Genomic DNA, 18,346 nt, shown 5'->3' on the forward strand with positions numbered 1-18,346 from the left:
GGATGTGGTCTTGCAGTCTCTTCAAGGACACATTCGGCTTTCTCGCCAACACCAGTCCTGCATTTGTTGTTTTGTCAACATAATATGTTGTTAGAATGTGAATCTAGATGATTGATTGTGTGAATTTTTGTTCGTATTTAGTCTAAATTGACAATCTGACTGTTGGTATTCACAAGAGTTTACTAACTCAATAACAAAATATGTGGGTGATAAGTTTACAAACTCTATCACACCTCTCACTTTCACTCTCAATAAAATTGGACAAAGAAATAGAGAAAGGAGGGAAGCAACAAGCTTTGGTAAAACACTTGGACTTTGATATATGAAAGAAGTAGCAAGCTTGGTGATAACAAACACTTTGAAATATTAGAAGAGTTTACAACTCTTAAAGCTTACAAGCTGAAAATGAGAATGGAAATGGGATTTGGATGGGATGCTATAAAGCTTAGCAAGATGGCCTATTTATACAAAACAGAAATTGATAAACAATGCAACAACACATGCAATGAATGGGGTGTTTAACATCTTTACACTCTTTAAAACACATGCAAGAACTTTGGACAGTCTAGCACACATATGCAGCTATCTTTCCAGCTTGCAATCAACACTCTTTCGGCTAATACACAGCAGCACACTGCTGTCTTCCTGCTAGCACATCACATGGCAGCACACTTGCTGTCTTTCATCACCATTTCAGCTAGCACATGGAGGAAACTTTAGTCTTTGTAGTTGCAGCATGTGTGGATACAACCTGTAAAGAAACTAACAGCTAGAAGCAACCTTTTACAGCCTATTTTTATTTGAATTTCCAACACGCCCCCTCAAATCAAAACGCCTTCATGCCTAGCATTTCACGCAATAACCGGAATGATTCAACTGGTAGTGGCTTAGTGAAGATGTCAGCCACTTGTTCCTTTGTGTGACAATAGACAAGCTCAATTGTCTTTTGCTTCACATGGTCCCTTAGAAAATGGAACCTGGTATCAATGTGCTTGCTCCTTCCATGTTGAACAGGATTCTTTGCAAGTTTGATTGCAGACACGTTATCCACATGAATCACAGTCGATTCCACTTGTGGATGACACACTGACTTCAACAGATTTCTTAACCAAATTGCCTCACACACGGTTGAGGCTACAGTAACATACTCGGCTTCACATGATGACAAAGCAACAATTGATTGCTTCTTTGAAGTCCATGAGAAAGCTGTTGATCCTAGAAAAAACACATAGCCAGTTGTGCTTTTCCTTTCATCTTGGTCACTTCCCCAATCACTATCTGAATAACCAAATAATTTTGCATCTTCACCAAAATTATAAAATAGACCATAGTTTAGAGTACCTCTTATGTACCTCAAAATTCTCTTGGCGGCCAGCCAATGAGACTCCATTGGTGTTTCTATGTATCGACTCACGAGTCCAACACCATAAACTATATCAGGTCTTGTGATTGTAAGGTACCTTAGGCTTCCAACCAAGCTTTTGTACACGGTTGAGTTTACAAACTCACCTTCTCCTTCCTTGGACAACTTCAATCCAGTTGCAACTGGAGTGTTGACAATATTGCACTTGTCCATATTGAATTTCTCCAATATATCTTTCATGTACTTTTGTTGAGAGATGTAGATACCGTCACTTCCTTGCTTCACTTCTATGCCAAGAAAGTATGACATTAATCCATTGTCAGTCATCTCGAATTCACTGAACATGGATTGCTTGAACTCACAGAACATTGCTTCATTGTTTCCTGTAAACAACAAGTCATCTACATAGAGACAAATAATTAAGAACTCCCATTTTGCACCATTCTTCATGTAAACTGAATGCTCGTATGGACATTTCTGAAATCCATTTTGGTGAAGGTAGTTATTAATCCTTGAGTTCCAAGCTCGTGGTGCTTGCTTGAGGCCGTACAAAGCCTTCTTCAAACGATACACCTTTTCTTCTTCTCCTTGTACTTGGAAGCCTTCCGGTTGTTCCACGTACACTTCTTCCTCAAGAACTCCATTAAGGAAGGCTGACTTGACATCTAATTGATAAATTTTCCACTTATGCTGAGCGGCAAGAGAGATTAGTAATCTTACCGTGTCAAGTCTTGCAACTGGAGCATAGACTTCATCATAGTCCACTCCATACTTCTGTTTGTAGCCCTTTGCTACAAGCCTTGATTTGTACCGATCTACACTCCCATCTGCAGTGCGTTTGATCTTGTACACCCACTTAACACCAATAGCCTTCTGATTTGGTGGAAGCTTTGTCAACTCCCAAGTGTCATTCTTCTCGATGGCATGGATCTCTTCTTCCATGGCTTTCTTCCAACAATTTTCTTCCACAGCTTCATTGAATGAGAGAGGCTCATGGTCTGCATAGAAGCAGAAAAAATTGGTTTCTTCTTCTTCTTGTCCATAAATCTCTGTGAGACTCCTTAACCTCACTGGAGTTGAGGAGCTGCTTTCCTCACTAGATGTAGGACCACTCCTTGCAATTCTGTGCACTGGAGTTGTTGTGATTGTTTGAGCAGGCTGTTGCTCAATAGGTGGTACAACTTCTGGTTCTTCAAAATCAGTGGAGACGATCTTCTCTTTACTGACTTCTTTGTTGTTCCACTTCCATGTCTCTTCCTCACTGAAGATGACATCTCTACTAACCACTAGTTTGCCAGTTAGTGGGTTGTAGAGCTTGTATGCCTTGGACTCTTCACTATAGCCCACAAACACACACTTCTCACCTCTATCATCAAGTTTTCTCCTCTTGGCTTCTGGAACTTGAGCATATGCAACACACCCAAAAATTCTTAGGTGTGTAACATTCGGCTTGTATCCACTCCAAGCCTCTTATGGTGTCATCCTCTTGACACTCCTTGTTGGACATCGATTCAACAAATAAATCGAACAAGCTACAACTTCTGCCCATAACTCTTTTGGCAAATTCTTCTCCTTAAGCATGAACCTTGTCATGTCAAGGATGGTTCGATTCTTTCTTTTGGCTATCCCATTTTGCTGTGGGGTATAGGCAGCAGTAAGTTGATGCCTAATTCCTTGCTCCTTGCAGTATGATTGGAAAGCATTGGAGGTGTACTCTCCACCTCTATCTGATCTCACAGCCACAAGCTTGTGGTTACTTTCAGCTTCTGTGAGTGCCTTGAACTCCTTGAAAATTTTTAGGGCGGCTGACTTCTCCTTGAGAAAATAGACCCAAGTCTTTCTACTGAAATCATCAATGAAGGTAATAAAATACCTATTACCTCCATAAGACATGGGATCCAATGGACCACATATATCTGTGTGCACCAACTGCAGTGGTGCCTTTGCTCTCCATGTATCACCAACAGGGAACGATAGTCGTGCTTGCTTGCCAAGCACACAACCTTCACATACTTGGCGTGTGGCTTCAATCTGGGGTAAACCACGAACCATTCCTCCACTTGACAACAACTTTAGGCTATTGAAATGAAGATGGCCAAATCGAAGATGCCATTTCCATGACTCATCTTCCATCACACCGATGTTGCAACTCCCAATATTTGTGTTCAACTTCAACGGGAACATTCGGTTCTTTGACATTTGAACACGTGCAATAAGTTTTCTCCTTGCATTTCTGAGAGTGAGAAACATATTCTCCATATGTATAATGTACCCTTTCTGGAGTAGTTGACCAATGCTTAGAATGTTGCTCTTCATACCTGGTATGTAGTAGGTATCATAGATGTATTCTTCTTTACCATCCTTCTGGATGATCTTGATCTTCCCTTTGCCTTCAACTGGCAACTTTGAGGAGTCACCAAGACTTACAGATCCATAGGCCCCATCTTTTAGTTCGGCAAAAAACTCCTTCTTTCCACACATGTGATTGCTTGCACCAGAGTCCAAATACCAAACATCTTGTTGGCTACTGGAATCATGGTGTGCTAGCAAGACTGTAAGTTCTTCATCAGTATTTCCACTTGATTCTGCCATGTTGACATGCTCACCATTTTTATGTGAACATTCATTGGCATAATTTCCATATTGTTTGCAATTGTGACATTGGATATGCGCCTTTCCTCGAGTAGATCTCCACTCTTGAGACTGACCTCGATTTTGTGCATAGCCTCGACCTCTTCCTCGAGCTCGTCCTCGGCTACGGTTAGATGAACTCCCACGACGTGAGTTCCACTGCCCATGACCTCCATTTGGTTTGTCAATATTCAACTTTGACTCCAAAGCTTGCTCTAGCGTTGTGGGGTTTGCATTCTTCTGAATGCATTGCTCGTGAACTAGGAGGGATCCTAGTAGCTCATCTGCGCTCATCACCTCCAAATCCTTGGATTCCTCAATGGCAGTCACCACATGCTCAAACTTAGATGTGAGTGACCGGAGTATCTTCTCCACAACTCGTACTTCATCGAGTCTCTCGCCATTTCTCCTCATCTGATTTACTATCACAATGAGCCTTGAGTGATAGTCGGAGATGCTCTCCCCTTCATTCATGTGAGCAGTTTCAAAATCTGCTCGAAGTGACTGTAACCTCACTTTCTTGACTCGATCTACTCCTTTGTAGATTGTACTGAGTGTATCCCATACTTGCTTGCTCGTTGTTGCTTCTGCAACCTTCTCGAACGTTGAATCTTCCAAACCCTGGTATAGAAGATACAGCGCCTTTTGGTCATTCTTTCGTAAGTCCTTGAGAGTGTTCCTTTGATCCGCAGTATATATGGCTTCTTGCTCGGCAGTGGGTACAACATACCCACTACTGACAACTTCCCATAGCTCCTGTGATCCAAACAATGCTTTGAATTGGATGCACCATCTTTCATAATTTTCTTTCTTCAATGTGGGAACTTGGAGTTGCACTAAATTGGACGCCATAGCTACTGCACTTGCCAGAATGGTATTCTGGCTCTGATACCAATTGTTGGTATTCACAAGAGTTTACTAACTCAATACCAAAATATGTGGGTGATAAGTTTACAAACTCTATCACACCTCTCACTTTCACTCTCAATAAAATTGGACAAAGAGATAGAGAAAGAAGGGAAGCAACAAGCTTTGGTAAAACACTTGGACTTTGATATATGAAAGAAGTAGCAAGCTTGGTGATAACAAACACTTTGAAATATTAGAAGAGTTTACAACTCTTAAAGCTTACAAGCTGAAAATGAGAATGGAAATGGGATTTGGATGGGATGTTATAAAGCTTAGCAAGATGGCCTATTTATACAAAACAGAAATTGATAAACAATGCAACAACACATGCAATGAATGGGGTGTTTAACATCTTTACACCCTTTAAAACACATGCAAGAACTTTGGACAGTCTAGCACACATATGCAGCTATCTTTCCAGCTTGCAATCAACACTCTTTCGGCTAATACACAGCAGCACACTGCTGTCTTCCTGCTAGCACATCACATGGCAGCACACTTGTTGTCTTTCATCACCATTTCAGCTAGCACATGGAGGAAACTTTAGTCTTTGTAGTTGCAGCATGTGTGGATACAACCTGTAAAGAAACTAACAGCTAGAAGCAACCTTTTACAGCCTGTTTTTATTTGAATTTCCAACACTGACAACTCATGTGCTAGATATGAGACAAGAGAACATTGTTATATGGAGAAAGAGAGACCATTAGGATTGCATTGAGGTTTACCTGAGCAAGTTCAAATTCTTGAAAGACTCTCATTGCTGACTTTCTATGTGTCCTTCAAGCACCTGATTCAAAAGAGAATCGACTGCTCCAAAGGTTGCTTTCCAGCACAAAACTAATGCTGTAAGGAGGTCAATCTATCCCAGATAAATAATCTCCAAAACTGAAAGCTGAAAGTTATTTCATCACCCTTCCTCAAGAGTTCTCCGTACTCCCAAGATTACAATTTTTCTCCTCGAACTTTTCACCACATGAATGAAAAATTAGGAAGAACTTGAGAGTACATGAAGACAAGAGATGCATCGGGAGAGGTGTATTTAGACTTGAACCTACCCTAGTGAATACTTATCGGATTTACTTGATATGATACAGTGAATGTGGAAGATCTTGAACTATTTACCACAACAGTAAATCGAGATAATAAGCAACATACATCGCTAATCCTTATATATTACGATTCATACGGTTGTATTCATTTGGGTCTTGAACAAATCCCAAATTTATGAGAGCTTTAGAGAATTTAGTCATCTCATTTTCATTGAAGCGCAGACAACACACTTTTTTCACCATAAGAATGAGGTATATAGTGTGTTAACTTCTTTGAATCATGTCCAACCAATTTGCCTATTGCACTTAGACCATGGGATCTCCAATCAACTAAATTAGGTTTCCGCCTGACTGATTCATTAGTTATGTTGGTTTTAGCCTCATTCCCCTTGATATCATGTTCTCTCTAGTCTAACTTTTAATAATTGGATCCACTACTAGGTTGACTATCTTTAATGGTGTGCGCAATCCATTTTATGAAATTTTATTTCATATGAGAGTAGTTGTTCTCCAATGTTAAATCCTCGAAACATATGTTAGGACTTAAACAATAATTTGCTAATACTAGGAAGTAGACTTCCCCCACATTTAAGGTATTTGTAAGCATGTCTCTATTCTTGATATACCTTAAATAATCAGTCATTACAAGAGATGACATCTTGATTGTCTCCTTCATTTAGCAAATTCCTTTTAATCTACCCCAACAATTCTTTCAAAATTATGGTTGCTTTTAATGTTATCGCTCAATCGATCATTTTTCATACTTTAAATAGGAAGCAATGCAGACTATATACTCTACAATGTGACTTGTGAATCTCACTTGCAACCCTTAAAATTGCAAAGTATTCTCCATACCTTTAGTGTCTTTTAAATTTGGTTCAACATAAGTTTTGGACCTATGTTGAGAATGAGTCTCATATTGATAGGAAGAGGGACCTTGCATGGGCTTAGAATAGGTTGGGCTACTCCCCCATATTGCTAATTGGTTTTATGATGAAACATTAACTTCTCCATAATATCATAGTCAAGGAGTGAATCTGTATTGTCACGTGATGGGTGGGTACCCTTGACACCAGTTGTAGATGTGTGGGTCTCCACGTGTGACCCATAAAAATGGGGTCTCAAGTGCAGGAAGTGTTGAATCCCACATCGGCTAGAAGGAAAAGAGAAAAACAATTTAAATAGAATTACCTCACTCAAACTAACACCACCTGATGGATTGTGCATGTGGTAATTACCAAGTTGGGGACAATATTAGTGTTGTTGGAAATGGGCCAAGGGCCCGTCTCTCTGATAATTCTACCCCTATAATTAAATGAGTGTCATTCGGTGTTGATATTTAACTCATCTAAAATGAGTTCAGTTTATCATTTTATTTTTGTTGCTTCTCAAAGCCAAATTCATCCACTTTCTGGATTCTTATCATGACTGACCATGACTTAAGGCTCGACCCAATTTTGCGTGTGTTCACATATATATGCCTGAGTAATTGTTCAATTTTCATCATACGTATTCCATTCTTTCCATGAATGGACACTTAAATATGAATAATCTGCACTCCTCTTATACTCATGATACCACAGAAGTTGGGTTCATATCTTCTACTAGAGTTTTCCAACTGTTTCAATACAAATTTAAAACAACCCCATTTTATTTGGGCATTCACTCTTCATCAAGAGCTTTTGTTGACATCTTTATAAATATAAGGGTTTTCTCAACAAAACCTATTAATCATCCTCACGCCCAATCAAAATATTGGTCTTCTTTTTCCAAGAAAGAAACATTGCATCAGTCCTCGAACCAGTACACTATGGCCCCTTTAGATTTGCAGATAATGAAAAATTTTATATGACTATTTAAGAAAGATGGGATTTTAACATATAACCAATTGGTAATCTAAAGAACAACTCAATTCCTTATAAGCTTTATTATGTTTCTCCTTTCACCGATCTAGAGCTCTTTTTATCTTCATATTCTCACAATTATTACTATTTCGCTTGGCCTTCATCGACACCTTTCTTCATATAAGGGAGACAAACACTGAACATGGTCTTCAAACGGATCTCATAATAATTACAGCAGCCATATAATCAAACTTATTATCACTGTATCTTAATGGAAACTAGAATCTCCATCTTTTCAATAAAAGAAGCAGTTAATAGAAACATGCACATAAAATAACATCCAAGTACTTGATTTCTATATACCATAGAATTTATATAATTAACAACAACAATACCAATTAGGCGGCATGAATAATAATTTTATCAGACCTCAAACTTTAAAACATTGCTTAAGCGACATGCCCAGAATGCCAAAAGAAGTTAAATTCAAACTAACATTAATTTAAAGCAGTTAAAGACTAATTTCTAATATATATATATAAAACAAATAATCTTCTATCTTAATCAGTGGCTGATTCAGGATTTCAAGATCGGGGGATCCCAAGATAAAAGTTCAAAAAAAAAAAAAAATATTAGACTAGTTTGGTTCCATAGCACTATTTTTTATATTGAATTTAGTTCATTGAATAATCAAAATTAACCAACCACATCAAGTGGTCAAGTGGTAAGGGCACGGATTTTGGCTCTTAAAATACAAAAAACAGGGAGGTCCCGGGTTCGAGGCTCCAAGCTAGTGAGTCTGCTTGACTGTGACCATGAGAAAGCTAAAATGCCTCTGTGAGTCTTATAGGCCCCTAGAAGGGGTGGATAACTGTGGCTTACCACTAGTTGTCCCACTTTAAAAAAATAATAATAATAATAATAGTCAAGATTAATCTCAAAGGTAATAAAACCAACAAATTCTCCTCAGCAACATAACACATCAATTAATGACTTTACAAAGATGAAATTTGTTAATGTAACATATATATTACAATTGGGAGTTGAGACTAGAGTCTAGGATTAAAAAACTTAAATAAATTTGGAAGAAATAAAATTAGGCAGCTAGAGGTGGTGGAACGGCAAATGGTGCTGGGGGATGGGATAACTTGAGTTTAAAGTTGGGAGGTTGCGACGATTTAGAGGATTAAAACAAAAATTAGAAACCTCTTCTTCTTCTTTGTAAGCACTGCTGCATACACATCCATGGAAGCAACAAGCCTCTCCGCTGCACCTGCCCAAATTGTTGGAGGGTTCCAAAAGTCGATCACAAGTGTTTCTTCGGACTTCCGAAGGGTCCTGGGACCTCCCAGGTCCCTATATGGATCCGTCCATGATCTTAATCATCATCATCAATAATTTAAAAGCAGTTAAAAGATTCATGTCATAGTTGCATGAATGAAATATACAGCCTTCTTCTTTATTTCTTCAAGAGGGCTAGGCTCAACGTAAATTACAATATTTTATTGCCAATCTCTAAAGCCCTAGGCTTTGCTCATAATTTCTAATTGTTCAATAAAAGAGTTTCTGTCTTTAGATTATTGGTGCAATATTAAAAAATATGAATATAAATAATGAAGAAATTCAACAATACTAATTGTAGAAGATCACAATATCAATTGTATACAAGATTAATATAAACAACTAGAGAGAAAGTAAGAAATACTGACAAACTTGGACATTAAGACTTGCATAAATGCACATAAGACAAAATTTTGCCCTAACCTTGTGCTTGTAGTTCGGTAAGCGTCTGTCTCTCAGGATTCAACACTCTATAATCCGAAGTCGAAGCACTGCAATCTTCAGACTCTAACGAACTTTATATATTGTGTACTCTCAAGATACGACTAGGAGTTGGACGAACAAAGAATAAGAGAAACAAAGTGAGGAAACCCTATTTCTCAAGAGGAAGAATTAACTCTAATTTTCTACCCTTTAATGAAAATAATCATAGGATTATGTAGAACCCAAATACTTCTTATTAAAAAGATGTAACTTTTCATCTATAAGTAAACACCATTTTACTAACAGGCACCTATTGAATTCAAACTAACTCACGGTTACAATTTTCCATTCAAATGTTAAATTACATATTATAATAATTAATATTAAATACATAATTTCCAATACTCTCGTGGCTCAAAAGTTCTAGAACACATATTTTCCTAGCTTGTCTGCAGTAATCACCATAGGAGCAAAACCAATGTCTGTGCATCCGTAGTACAGTATATCTTCGGCCGTGGTTTTGGGACTGTTGGAGAAAACAATGTCATGAGTCCTCATAATCCCTTTGGAAAATTCTGCAGATGAAACCACAAGAGTCGGAGCATGGCCTAAGTGCATGGGCAGCAGAGGGCTATACTTTCCAGATACAGCTCGAAGAGAGCGGTTTGGTAGGGTGCCTAGCTGGTGAAGTTTCCCAATTATCGGAAGCTTGGGGATGATGGTGGCAATTGAAGTTTTCCACCTGATTTATTGAATGTGAGAAAAACAAAAAATGACAGGAGAGGAGCAGGGAAGATGGAGGTGTTGACGGTTAAGCTTCTGCGTATCAGCTCTAGCCAGAATTGGTGCAAATGTGGTACGAATACACTCATTCCCTCCGCTTGGGATTAAGAACATGAAATTAACAACACAGTCTGCTCTGCAGTCCTTTATAGCAGCAACTTTTGATGCATAAAAGTACATTAATTTGACCTTTAAACAGCTAGAGGTACTTATACTGTTTATCTGCATATAAAAATGCTTAAAACTCCTGCATACGATAATTAAACTCAAGGCATCACAGCCAATCCGAAAACTTACATCATGTAATAGTTTTAACAAAATTTACAAAAAAGAACAATTCAGTTCATTGCCGCTGAATTCGACACTTTTTAGGATGTAAAAATCATGCTCACTGTAATCCTAGTGTGCAACTTCGTAGCAAATTTGGAGAGGTGAGCAAAGATGATGCAAAAAATTGACAAAGAGAATACGAAATCACATTAGAACTATCCATCAAGTCGAGAACATGAGTTAGTTTATGGATCAACCTAGCCGCCTAAGGTGAAACGAATTAGCCTCGGTTATCTAGTTTATCCCTGCTAAAGCATATACTTATTCCTATGTTTATTCTGGTAGTACAACTTAGCTTAGCTATACATGTTTCTAGTTAGGTTTGGTTGGTAAGGTTCTTCATCTACCCTTTGTACCGCTTGATCGCTCCTTCCGTTTCTCCATACCTATCCATCTTTTTTTTCCTGATGATGTTTCGAAAGACACTAAAACTATGTACACGCATTCTCAAATGTTCAAAGCGGATTAGGAAATCTGAAATATGTATTACTATCAAAAACTACGTATCTGTTACAAGTTCTACGCAGTCACATTACAACGTCTCGTTGAGGATCACAACATTGTAAAGTGCAGAATTGCTAATGCAAATTCAGGTGAAACAGAAACAAAGAACACAATTAATTAAACGCATATATAAGTATGATGGACCTCGATGGAGGGATCAAGGGTTGTATGGGATTGGGATAAGGTTGAGAGGAGCTTTCTTATGGACTGTGAGTCCATAAACTTCATCGGTGTCCATGGTCTCGGCCAATGCTTTACCACCACTAGGCAATTTCCAATCAAACCAATATAGAAGGTTGGAAAGCACATATTCAGCTGAAGCAACCCCAAAGCCGAGTCCAGGGCACACTCTTCTCCCAGCACCGAACGGGATGAGTTCAAACTCCTGACCTACGAAACCAACGGACTTTTCCTCAAACCTCTCCGGGTAAAACTCATCGGGCTTGTCCCAGACTTTGGGGTCCCTGTGTACCGAGTATGCGCTGACAAACACTTGTGTTTTCGCAGGGATGTTGTAACCTCCCAATTTCACATCCGTACTTGTTTCACGGGGAAGTAAAAGAGGTGCCGGAGGATGAACTCTCATATTTTCTTTGATGCAACATATCATGTAGGTCATTTGGGGGATGTCAACATTCTCATCTACAAATCCCTTTTTCCCCACCACTCTTCTTACCTCTTCTTGGGCTTTCTTCATCACACGCGGATTTTTCGCAAGCTCTGTCATCAACCATATCATGGCAGTCCAACTAGTATCACTTCCTCCGACAAACATGTCCTGAAATCGTAAATTAAAAAGCCAAATCAATCTTCAGCCATAAATATATATATATATATATATATATATATATATATATATATATATATATATATTATATCAATGTTATTGTTATAGAGAGTAAGTTATGTTGGAAATTCAAATCAAAACAGGATGTTGCTGCTAGCTATTGTTGAAAATCAATGTCAAAGTTAGGCATGGAAAGTTAGGCAATGTTAGGTATGGTTGAATAAAAATTATTAGGTGCAATTAATGTGTTTTGTGTGGTAATAAATAATCTTAGTTTAATTATTTGGTTTGCTATAAATACCCAAGTTCTCAAGCATTGTAAATCATCCCATCCGAATCCCACTTCCAATTGTGAAGAAGCTTGTAAGCTTTCTTATTCCAACAGTTTGTAAACCTTTTTCATATATCAAAGTCCAAGTGTTTTGCCAAAGCTTGTTGCTTCCCTCCTTTCTCTATTTCTTTCTTTGTCCAATTTTATTTGAGAGTGCAAAGTGAAAGAGGTGTGATAGAGTTTGTAAACTTATCACCCACATATTTTGGTATTGAGTTAGTAAACTGTAAATACCAACAATTGGTATCAGAGCCAGAATACCATTCTGGCAGGTGCAGCAGTTATGGCATCCAACTTAGTGCAACTCCAAGTTCCCACATTGAAGAAAGAAAATTATGAAAGATGGTGCATCCAATTCAAAGCATTGTTTGGATCACAGGAGCTATGAGAAGTTGTCAGTAGTGGGTATGTTGTACCCACTGCCGAGCAAGAAGCCGTATATACTGCGGATCAAAGGAACACTCTCAAGGACTTACGAAAGAAGGACCAAAAGGCGCTGTATCTTCTATACTAGGGTTTGGAAGATTCAACGTTCGAGAAGGTTGCAGAAGCAACAACGAGCAAGCAAGTATGGGATACACTCAGTACAATCTACAAAGGAGTAGATCGAGTCAAGAAAATGAGGTTACAATCACTTCGAGCAGATTTTGAAACTGCTTATATGAATGAAGGGGAGAGCATCTCCGACTATCACTCAAGGCTCATTGTGATAGTAAATCAGATGAGGAGAAATGGCGAGAGACTCGATGAAGTACGAGTTGTGGAGAAGATACTCCGGTCACTCACATCTAAGTTTGAGCATGTGGTGACTGCCATTGAGGAATCCAAGGATTTGGAGGTGATGAGCGCAGAAGAGCTACTAGGATCCCTCCTAGTTCACGAGCAACGCATTCAGAAGAATGCAAGCCCCACAACGCTAGAGCAAGCTTTGGAGTCAAAGTTGAATATTGACAAACCAAATAAAGGTCGTGGGCAGTGGAACTCACGTCGTGGGAGCTCATCCAACCGTAGCCGAGGACGAGCCCGAGGAAGAGGTCGAGGCTATGCACAAAATCAAGGTCAGTCTCAGGAGTGGAGATCTACTCGAGGAAAGGCGCATATCCAGTGTCACAACTGTAAGCAATATGGACATTATGCCAATGAATGTTCACATAAAAATGGTGAGCATGTCAACATGGCAGAATCAAGTGGAAATACTGATGAAGAACTTACAGTCTTACTAGCACACCATGATTCCAGTAGCCAACAAGATGTTTGGTATTTGGACTCTGGTGCAAGCAATCACATGTGTGGAAAGAAGGAGTTTTTTGCCGAACTCAAAAAAGGGGCCTATGTATCTGTAAGTCTCGGTGACTCCTCAAAGTTGCCAGTTGAAGGCAAAGGGAAGATCAAGATCATCCAGAAGGATGGAAGAGAAGAATACATCTCCGATACCTACTACATACCAGGTATGAAGAGCAACATTCTGAGCATTGGTCAACTGCTCCAGAAAGGGTACATTATACATATGGAGAACATGCTTCTCACTCTCAGGAATGCAAGGAGAAAACTTATTGCACGTGTTCGAATGTCAAAGAACCGGATGTTTCCGTTGAATTTGAACACAAAGATTGGAAGCTGCAACATCGGTGTAATGGAAGATGAGTCATGGAAATGGCATCTTCGATTTGGCCATCTTAATTTCAATGGCCTAAAGTTGCTGTCAAGTGGAGGAATGGTTCGTGGTCTACCCTAGATTGAAGCCACACGCCAAGTATGTGAAGGATGTGTGCTTGGCAAGCAAGCACGACTATCGTTCCCTGTTGGTGATACATGGAGAGCAAAGGCACCACTGCAGTTGGTGCACACAGATATATGTGGTCCATTGGATCCCATGTCTTATGGAGGTAATAGGTATTTTATTACCTTCATTGATGATTTCAGTAGAAAGACTTGGGTCTATTTTCTCAAGGAGAAGTCAGCTGCCCTAAAAATTTTCAAGGAGTTCAAGGCACTCACAGAGGCAGAAAGTAACCACAAGCTTGTGGCTGTGAGATCAGATAGAGGTGGAGAGTACACCTCCAATGCTTTCCAAGCATACTGCAAGGAGCAAGGAATTAGGCATCAACTTACTGCTGCCTATACCCCACAGCAAAATGGGATAGCCGAAAGAAAGAATCGAACCATCATTGACATGACAAGGTCCATGCTTAAGGAGAAGAATTTGCCAAAAGAGTTATGGGCAGAAGCTGTAGCTTGTTCGATTTATTTGTTGAATCGATGTCCAACAAAGAGTGTCAAGAGGATGACACCACAAGAGGCTTGGAGTGGATACAAGCCGAATGTTACACACCTAAGAATTTTTGGGTGTGTTGCATATGCTCAAGTTCCAGAAGCCAAGAGGAGGAAACTTGATGATAGAGGTGAGAAGTGTGTGTTTGTGGGCTATAGTGAAGAGTCCAAGGCATACAAGCTCTACAACCCACTAACTGGCAAACTAGTGGTTAGTAGAGATGTCATCTTCAGTGAGGAAGAGACATGGACGTGGAACAACAAAGAAGTCAGTAAAGAGAAGATCGTCTCCACTGATTTTGAAGAACCAGAAGTTGTACCACCGATTGAGCAACAGCCTGCTCAAACAATCACAACAACTCCAGTGCACAGAATTGCAAGGAGTGGTCCTACATCTAGTGAGGAAAGCAGCTCCTCAACTCCAGTGAGGTTAAGGAGTCTCACAGAGATTTATGGACAAGAAGAAGAAGAAGAAACCAACTTTTTCTGCTTGTATGCAGACCACGAGCCTTTCTCATTCAATGAAGCTGTGGAAGAAGATTGTTGGAAGAAAGCCATGGAAGAAGAGATCCATGCCATCGAGAAGAATGACACTTGGGAGCTGACAAAGCTCCCACCAAATCAGAAGGCTATTGGTGTCAAGTGGGTTTACAAGATCAAACGCACAGCAGATGGGAGTGTGGATCGATACAAATCAAGGCTTGTAGCAAAGGGCTACAAACAGAAGTATGGAGTGGACTATGATGAAGTCTATGCTCCAGTTGCGAGACTTGACACGGTAAGATTGCTAATCTCTCTTGCCGCACATCATAAATGGAAAATTTATCAACTAGATGTCAAGTCAGCCTTCCTTAATGGAGTACTTGAGGAAGAAGTGTACGTGGAACAACCGGAAGGCTTCCAAGTACAAGGAGAAGAAGATAAGGTGTATCGTTTGAAGAAGGCTTTGTACGGCCTCAAGCAAGCACCACGAGCTTGGAACTCAAGGATCGACAACTACCTTCACCAAAATGGATTTCAGAAATGTCCATACGAGCATTCAGTTTACATGAAGAATGGTGAAAAAGGGGAGTTCTTAATTATTTGTCTCTATGTAGATGATTTATTGTTTACAGGAAACAATGAGGCAATGTTCCATGAGTTCAAGCAATCCATGTTCAGTGAATTCGAGATGACTGACAATGGATTAATGTCATACTTTCTTGGCATAGAAGTGAAGCAAGAAAGTGATGGTATCTACATCTCTCAACAAAGGTACATGAGAGACATATTGAAGAAGTTCAATATGGACAAGTGCAACACTGTCAATACCCCAGTCGCAACTGGATTGAAGCTGTCCAAAGGAGGAGAGGGTGAGTTTGTAAACTCAACAGTGTACAAAAGCCTCGTTGGAAGCCTAAGGTACCTTACAATCACAAGACCTGATATAGTTTATGGTGTTGGACTCGTGAGTCGATACATGGAAACACCAAGGGAGTCTCATTGGCTGGCCGCCAAGAGAATTTTGAGGTACATAAGAGGTACTCTAAACTATGGTCTATTTTATAATTTTGGTGAAGATGCAAAATTATTTGGTTATTCAGATAGTGATTGGGGAGGTGACCAAGATGAAAGGAAAAACACAACTGGATATGTGTTTTTTCTAGGATCAACAGCTTTCTCATGGACTTCAAAGAAGCAATCAATTGTTGCTTTGTCATCATGTGAAGCCGAGTATGTTGCTGTAGCCTCAACCGTGTGTGAGGCAATTTGGTTAAGAAATCTGTTGAAGTCAGTGTGTCATCCACAAGTGGAATCGACTGTGATTCATGTAGATAACGTGTCTGCAATCAAACTTGCAAAGAATCCTGTTCAACATGGAAGGAGCAAGCACATTGATACCAGGTTCCATTTTCTAAGGGACCATGTGAAGCAAAAGACAATTGAACTTGTCTACTGTCACACCAAGGAACAAGTGGCAGACATCTTCACAAAGCCATTGCCAATTGAAACATTCCGGCTACTGCGTGAAATGCTAGGAATGAAGGCGTTTTGATTTGAGGAGGTGTGTTGGAAATTCAAATCAAAACAGGATGTTGCTGCTAGCTATTGTTGAAAATCAATGTCAAAGTTAGGCATGGAAAGTTAGGCAATGTTAGGTATGGTTGAATAAAAATTATTAGGTGCAATTAATGTGTTTTGTGTGGTAATAAATAATCTTAGTTTAATCATTTGGTTTGCTATAAATACCCAAGTTCTCAAGTATTGTAAATCATCCCATCCGAATCCCACTTCCAATTGTGAAGAAGCTTGTAAGCTTTCTTATTCCAACAGTTTGTAAACCTTTTTCATATATCAAAGTCCAAGTGTTTTGCCAAAGCTTGTTGCTTCCCTCCTTTCTCTATTTCTTTCTTTGTCCAATTTTATTTGAGAGTGCAAAGTGAAAGAGGTGTGATAGAGTTTGTAAACTTATCACCCACATATTTTGGTATTGAGTTAGTAAACTGTAAATACCAACAAGTTATGGAGGGGGATATATACAGACCTGTAGAAGTGCTTTGAGGTGGTCACTTTTGAGCTCAAAGTCATTGCCATTGCCATCCTTTTGAACTTGGAGGAGAATATCCACGAAATCCTTCTTGCGAGACTTGCCTTCTTTCTCTGCCTCCTTATGTTCAGCAATCAACTTATCGAAAAACTTATCAAATTTGGACCAAATTGATGTCAAATGTTTAATGTGGCCTCTAGCACGGTCGAGCCAACTCATCCTCGGACCAAAGTAATCCGTAAAACTGAAACTCATGAGTTGGCACATCAAATCTTTCGTCACATCTCCGAACCACTTGTTCTCTTCGCCCTCAAACTTTTGTCCGATAATACACCTGCAGATGATGTTGTTGGAGGTTGCCACCAGCAGATCACTCAGAACAATAGGACCACCGCCATTGAGACTCAACGCTTTGCGAATCTTTCCGACCAACTCGGAAACTTCTTCCACCCTTGCGTACTGAAACTGTGAAACCCTCTTAAGACTGAGAAGCTCAAGAACACAGATTTTCCGAACTTGCCTCCAGTACTCCCCGTAAGGAGCAAACGCCACATCATGAGCGTCATAGAACAATATTCCTGGAGCAGTGGCTTTCGGCCGGCTGCAGAAAGCAATGTCCTGTGTCTTCATCACCTCCTTTGCCATCTCTGCAGACGAAACAATCAGAGTCGGAACTTTCCCGAAATGCACTAGCATTAAATCGCCATACTTTTTCGAGAGAGCATGGAGAGAGAGGTGGGGGAATGTGCCTAACTGGTGAAGGTTTCCGATCAATGGCAACCTTGGCGGGGAAGGTGGTAACTTGAGTTTGCGTTTCTCGTCGCCATTGGACGATGATCTAGTAAATGAAAAGAGAATGAACGCAGAAAGGACGAGAAGAATAAGAAGAAAGACATTCTTCTGCAGCTGCTCAAACGCTAGTGCTAGAATAGCCATTGCTGTTCTGGCTCTTGTTGCTGGGTTTGTTTGGATACTTAAGGCTTGTTTGGTATTTATTAAAAAAAAAAAATCATAATTTCTCAAAACATTTCTTAAGAACATATTTTAAAAATAAATTTTTTTAAGATTAAAAATAATTTATTTGGTATTAGATTCAAAATTGTTTTCAAATTTTAATAATGAAAAGAAAAGAAAAAAAATATCTTACAACAACTCTCCGTTGATTTAGGAATTACCATATTTATTTTAAATCAAAGGTATATTTGTTAAATTATATGTTAGATTAAAAAACCGACATAATTTGAATCGATATC

At 39.3% G+C, this 18,346-nt stretch overlaps 1 protein-coding gene across 1 annotated transcript; it reads right to left on the bottom strand.

Annotated features, from left to right (window-relative positions):
• Positions 1-11,138: 11,138 nt before the first annotated feature.
• LOC148691113 (phenylacetaldehyde oxime monooxygenase CYP71AN24-like) lies at positions 11,139-18,041 on the bottom strand. Its single transcript, XM_088683728.1, has 2 exons — positions 17,091-18,041; positions 11,139-11,955 (listed from the first exon to the last, which is right to left on the bottom strand). The coding sequence occupies exons 1-2, from the start codon at positions 18,027-18,029 to the stop codon at positions 11,335-11,337; spliced, it is 1,560 nt and encodes a 519-aa protein (XP_088539854.1). The 5' UTR covers positions 18,030-18,041; the 3' UTR covers positions 11,139-11,334.
• Positions 18,042-18,346: the final 305 nt, after the last annotated feature.

Source organism: Pyrus communis, chromosome 14 (assembly GCF_041283825.1).
Source record: "Pyrus communis isolate YQ-2024b chromosome 14, ASM4128382v1, whole genome shotgun sequence".
Classification (NCBI taxonomy): Eukaryota; Viridiplantae; Streptophyta; class Magnoliopsida; order Rosales; family Rosaceae; genus Pyrus; species Pyrus communis.

Excerpts from the sequence above, each read along its gene's own strand:
- LOC148691113 (XM_088683728.1), bottom strand. The coding sequence starts at position 18,029 with ATGGCTATTCTAGCACTAGCGTTTGAGCAGCTGCAGAAGAATGTCTTT. Across the intron at positions 11,956-17,090 it reads ACCTCAAAGCACTTCTACAG|GACATGTTTGTCGGAGGAAG; the intron begins GTCTGTATATAT and ends TTACGATTTCAG.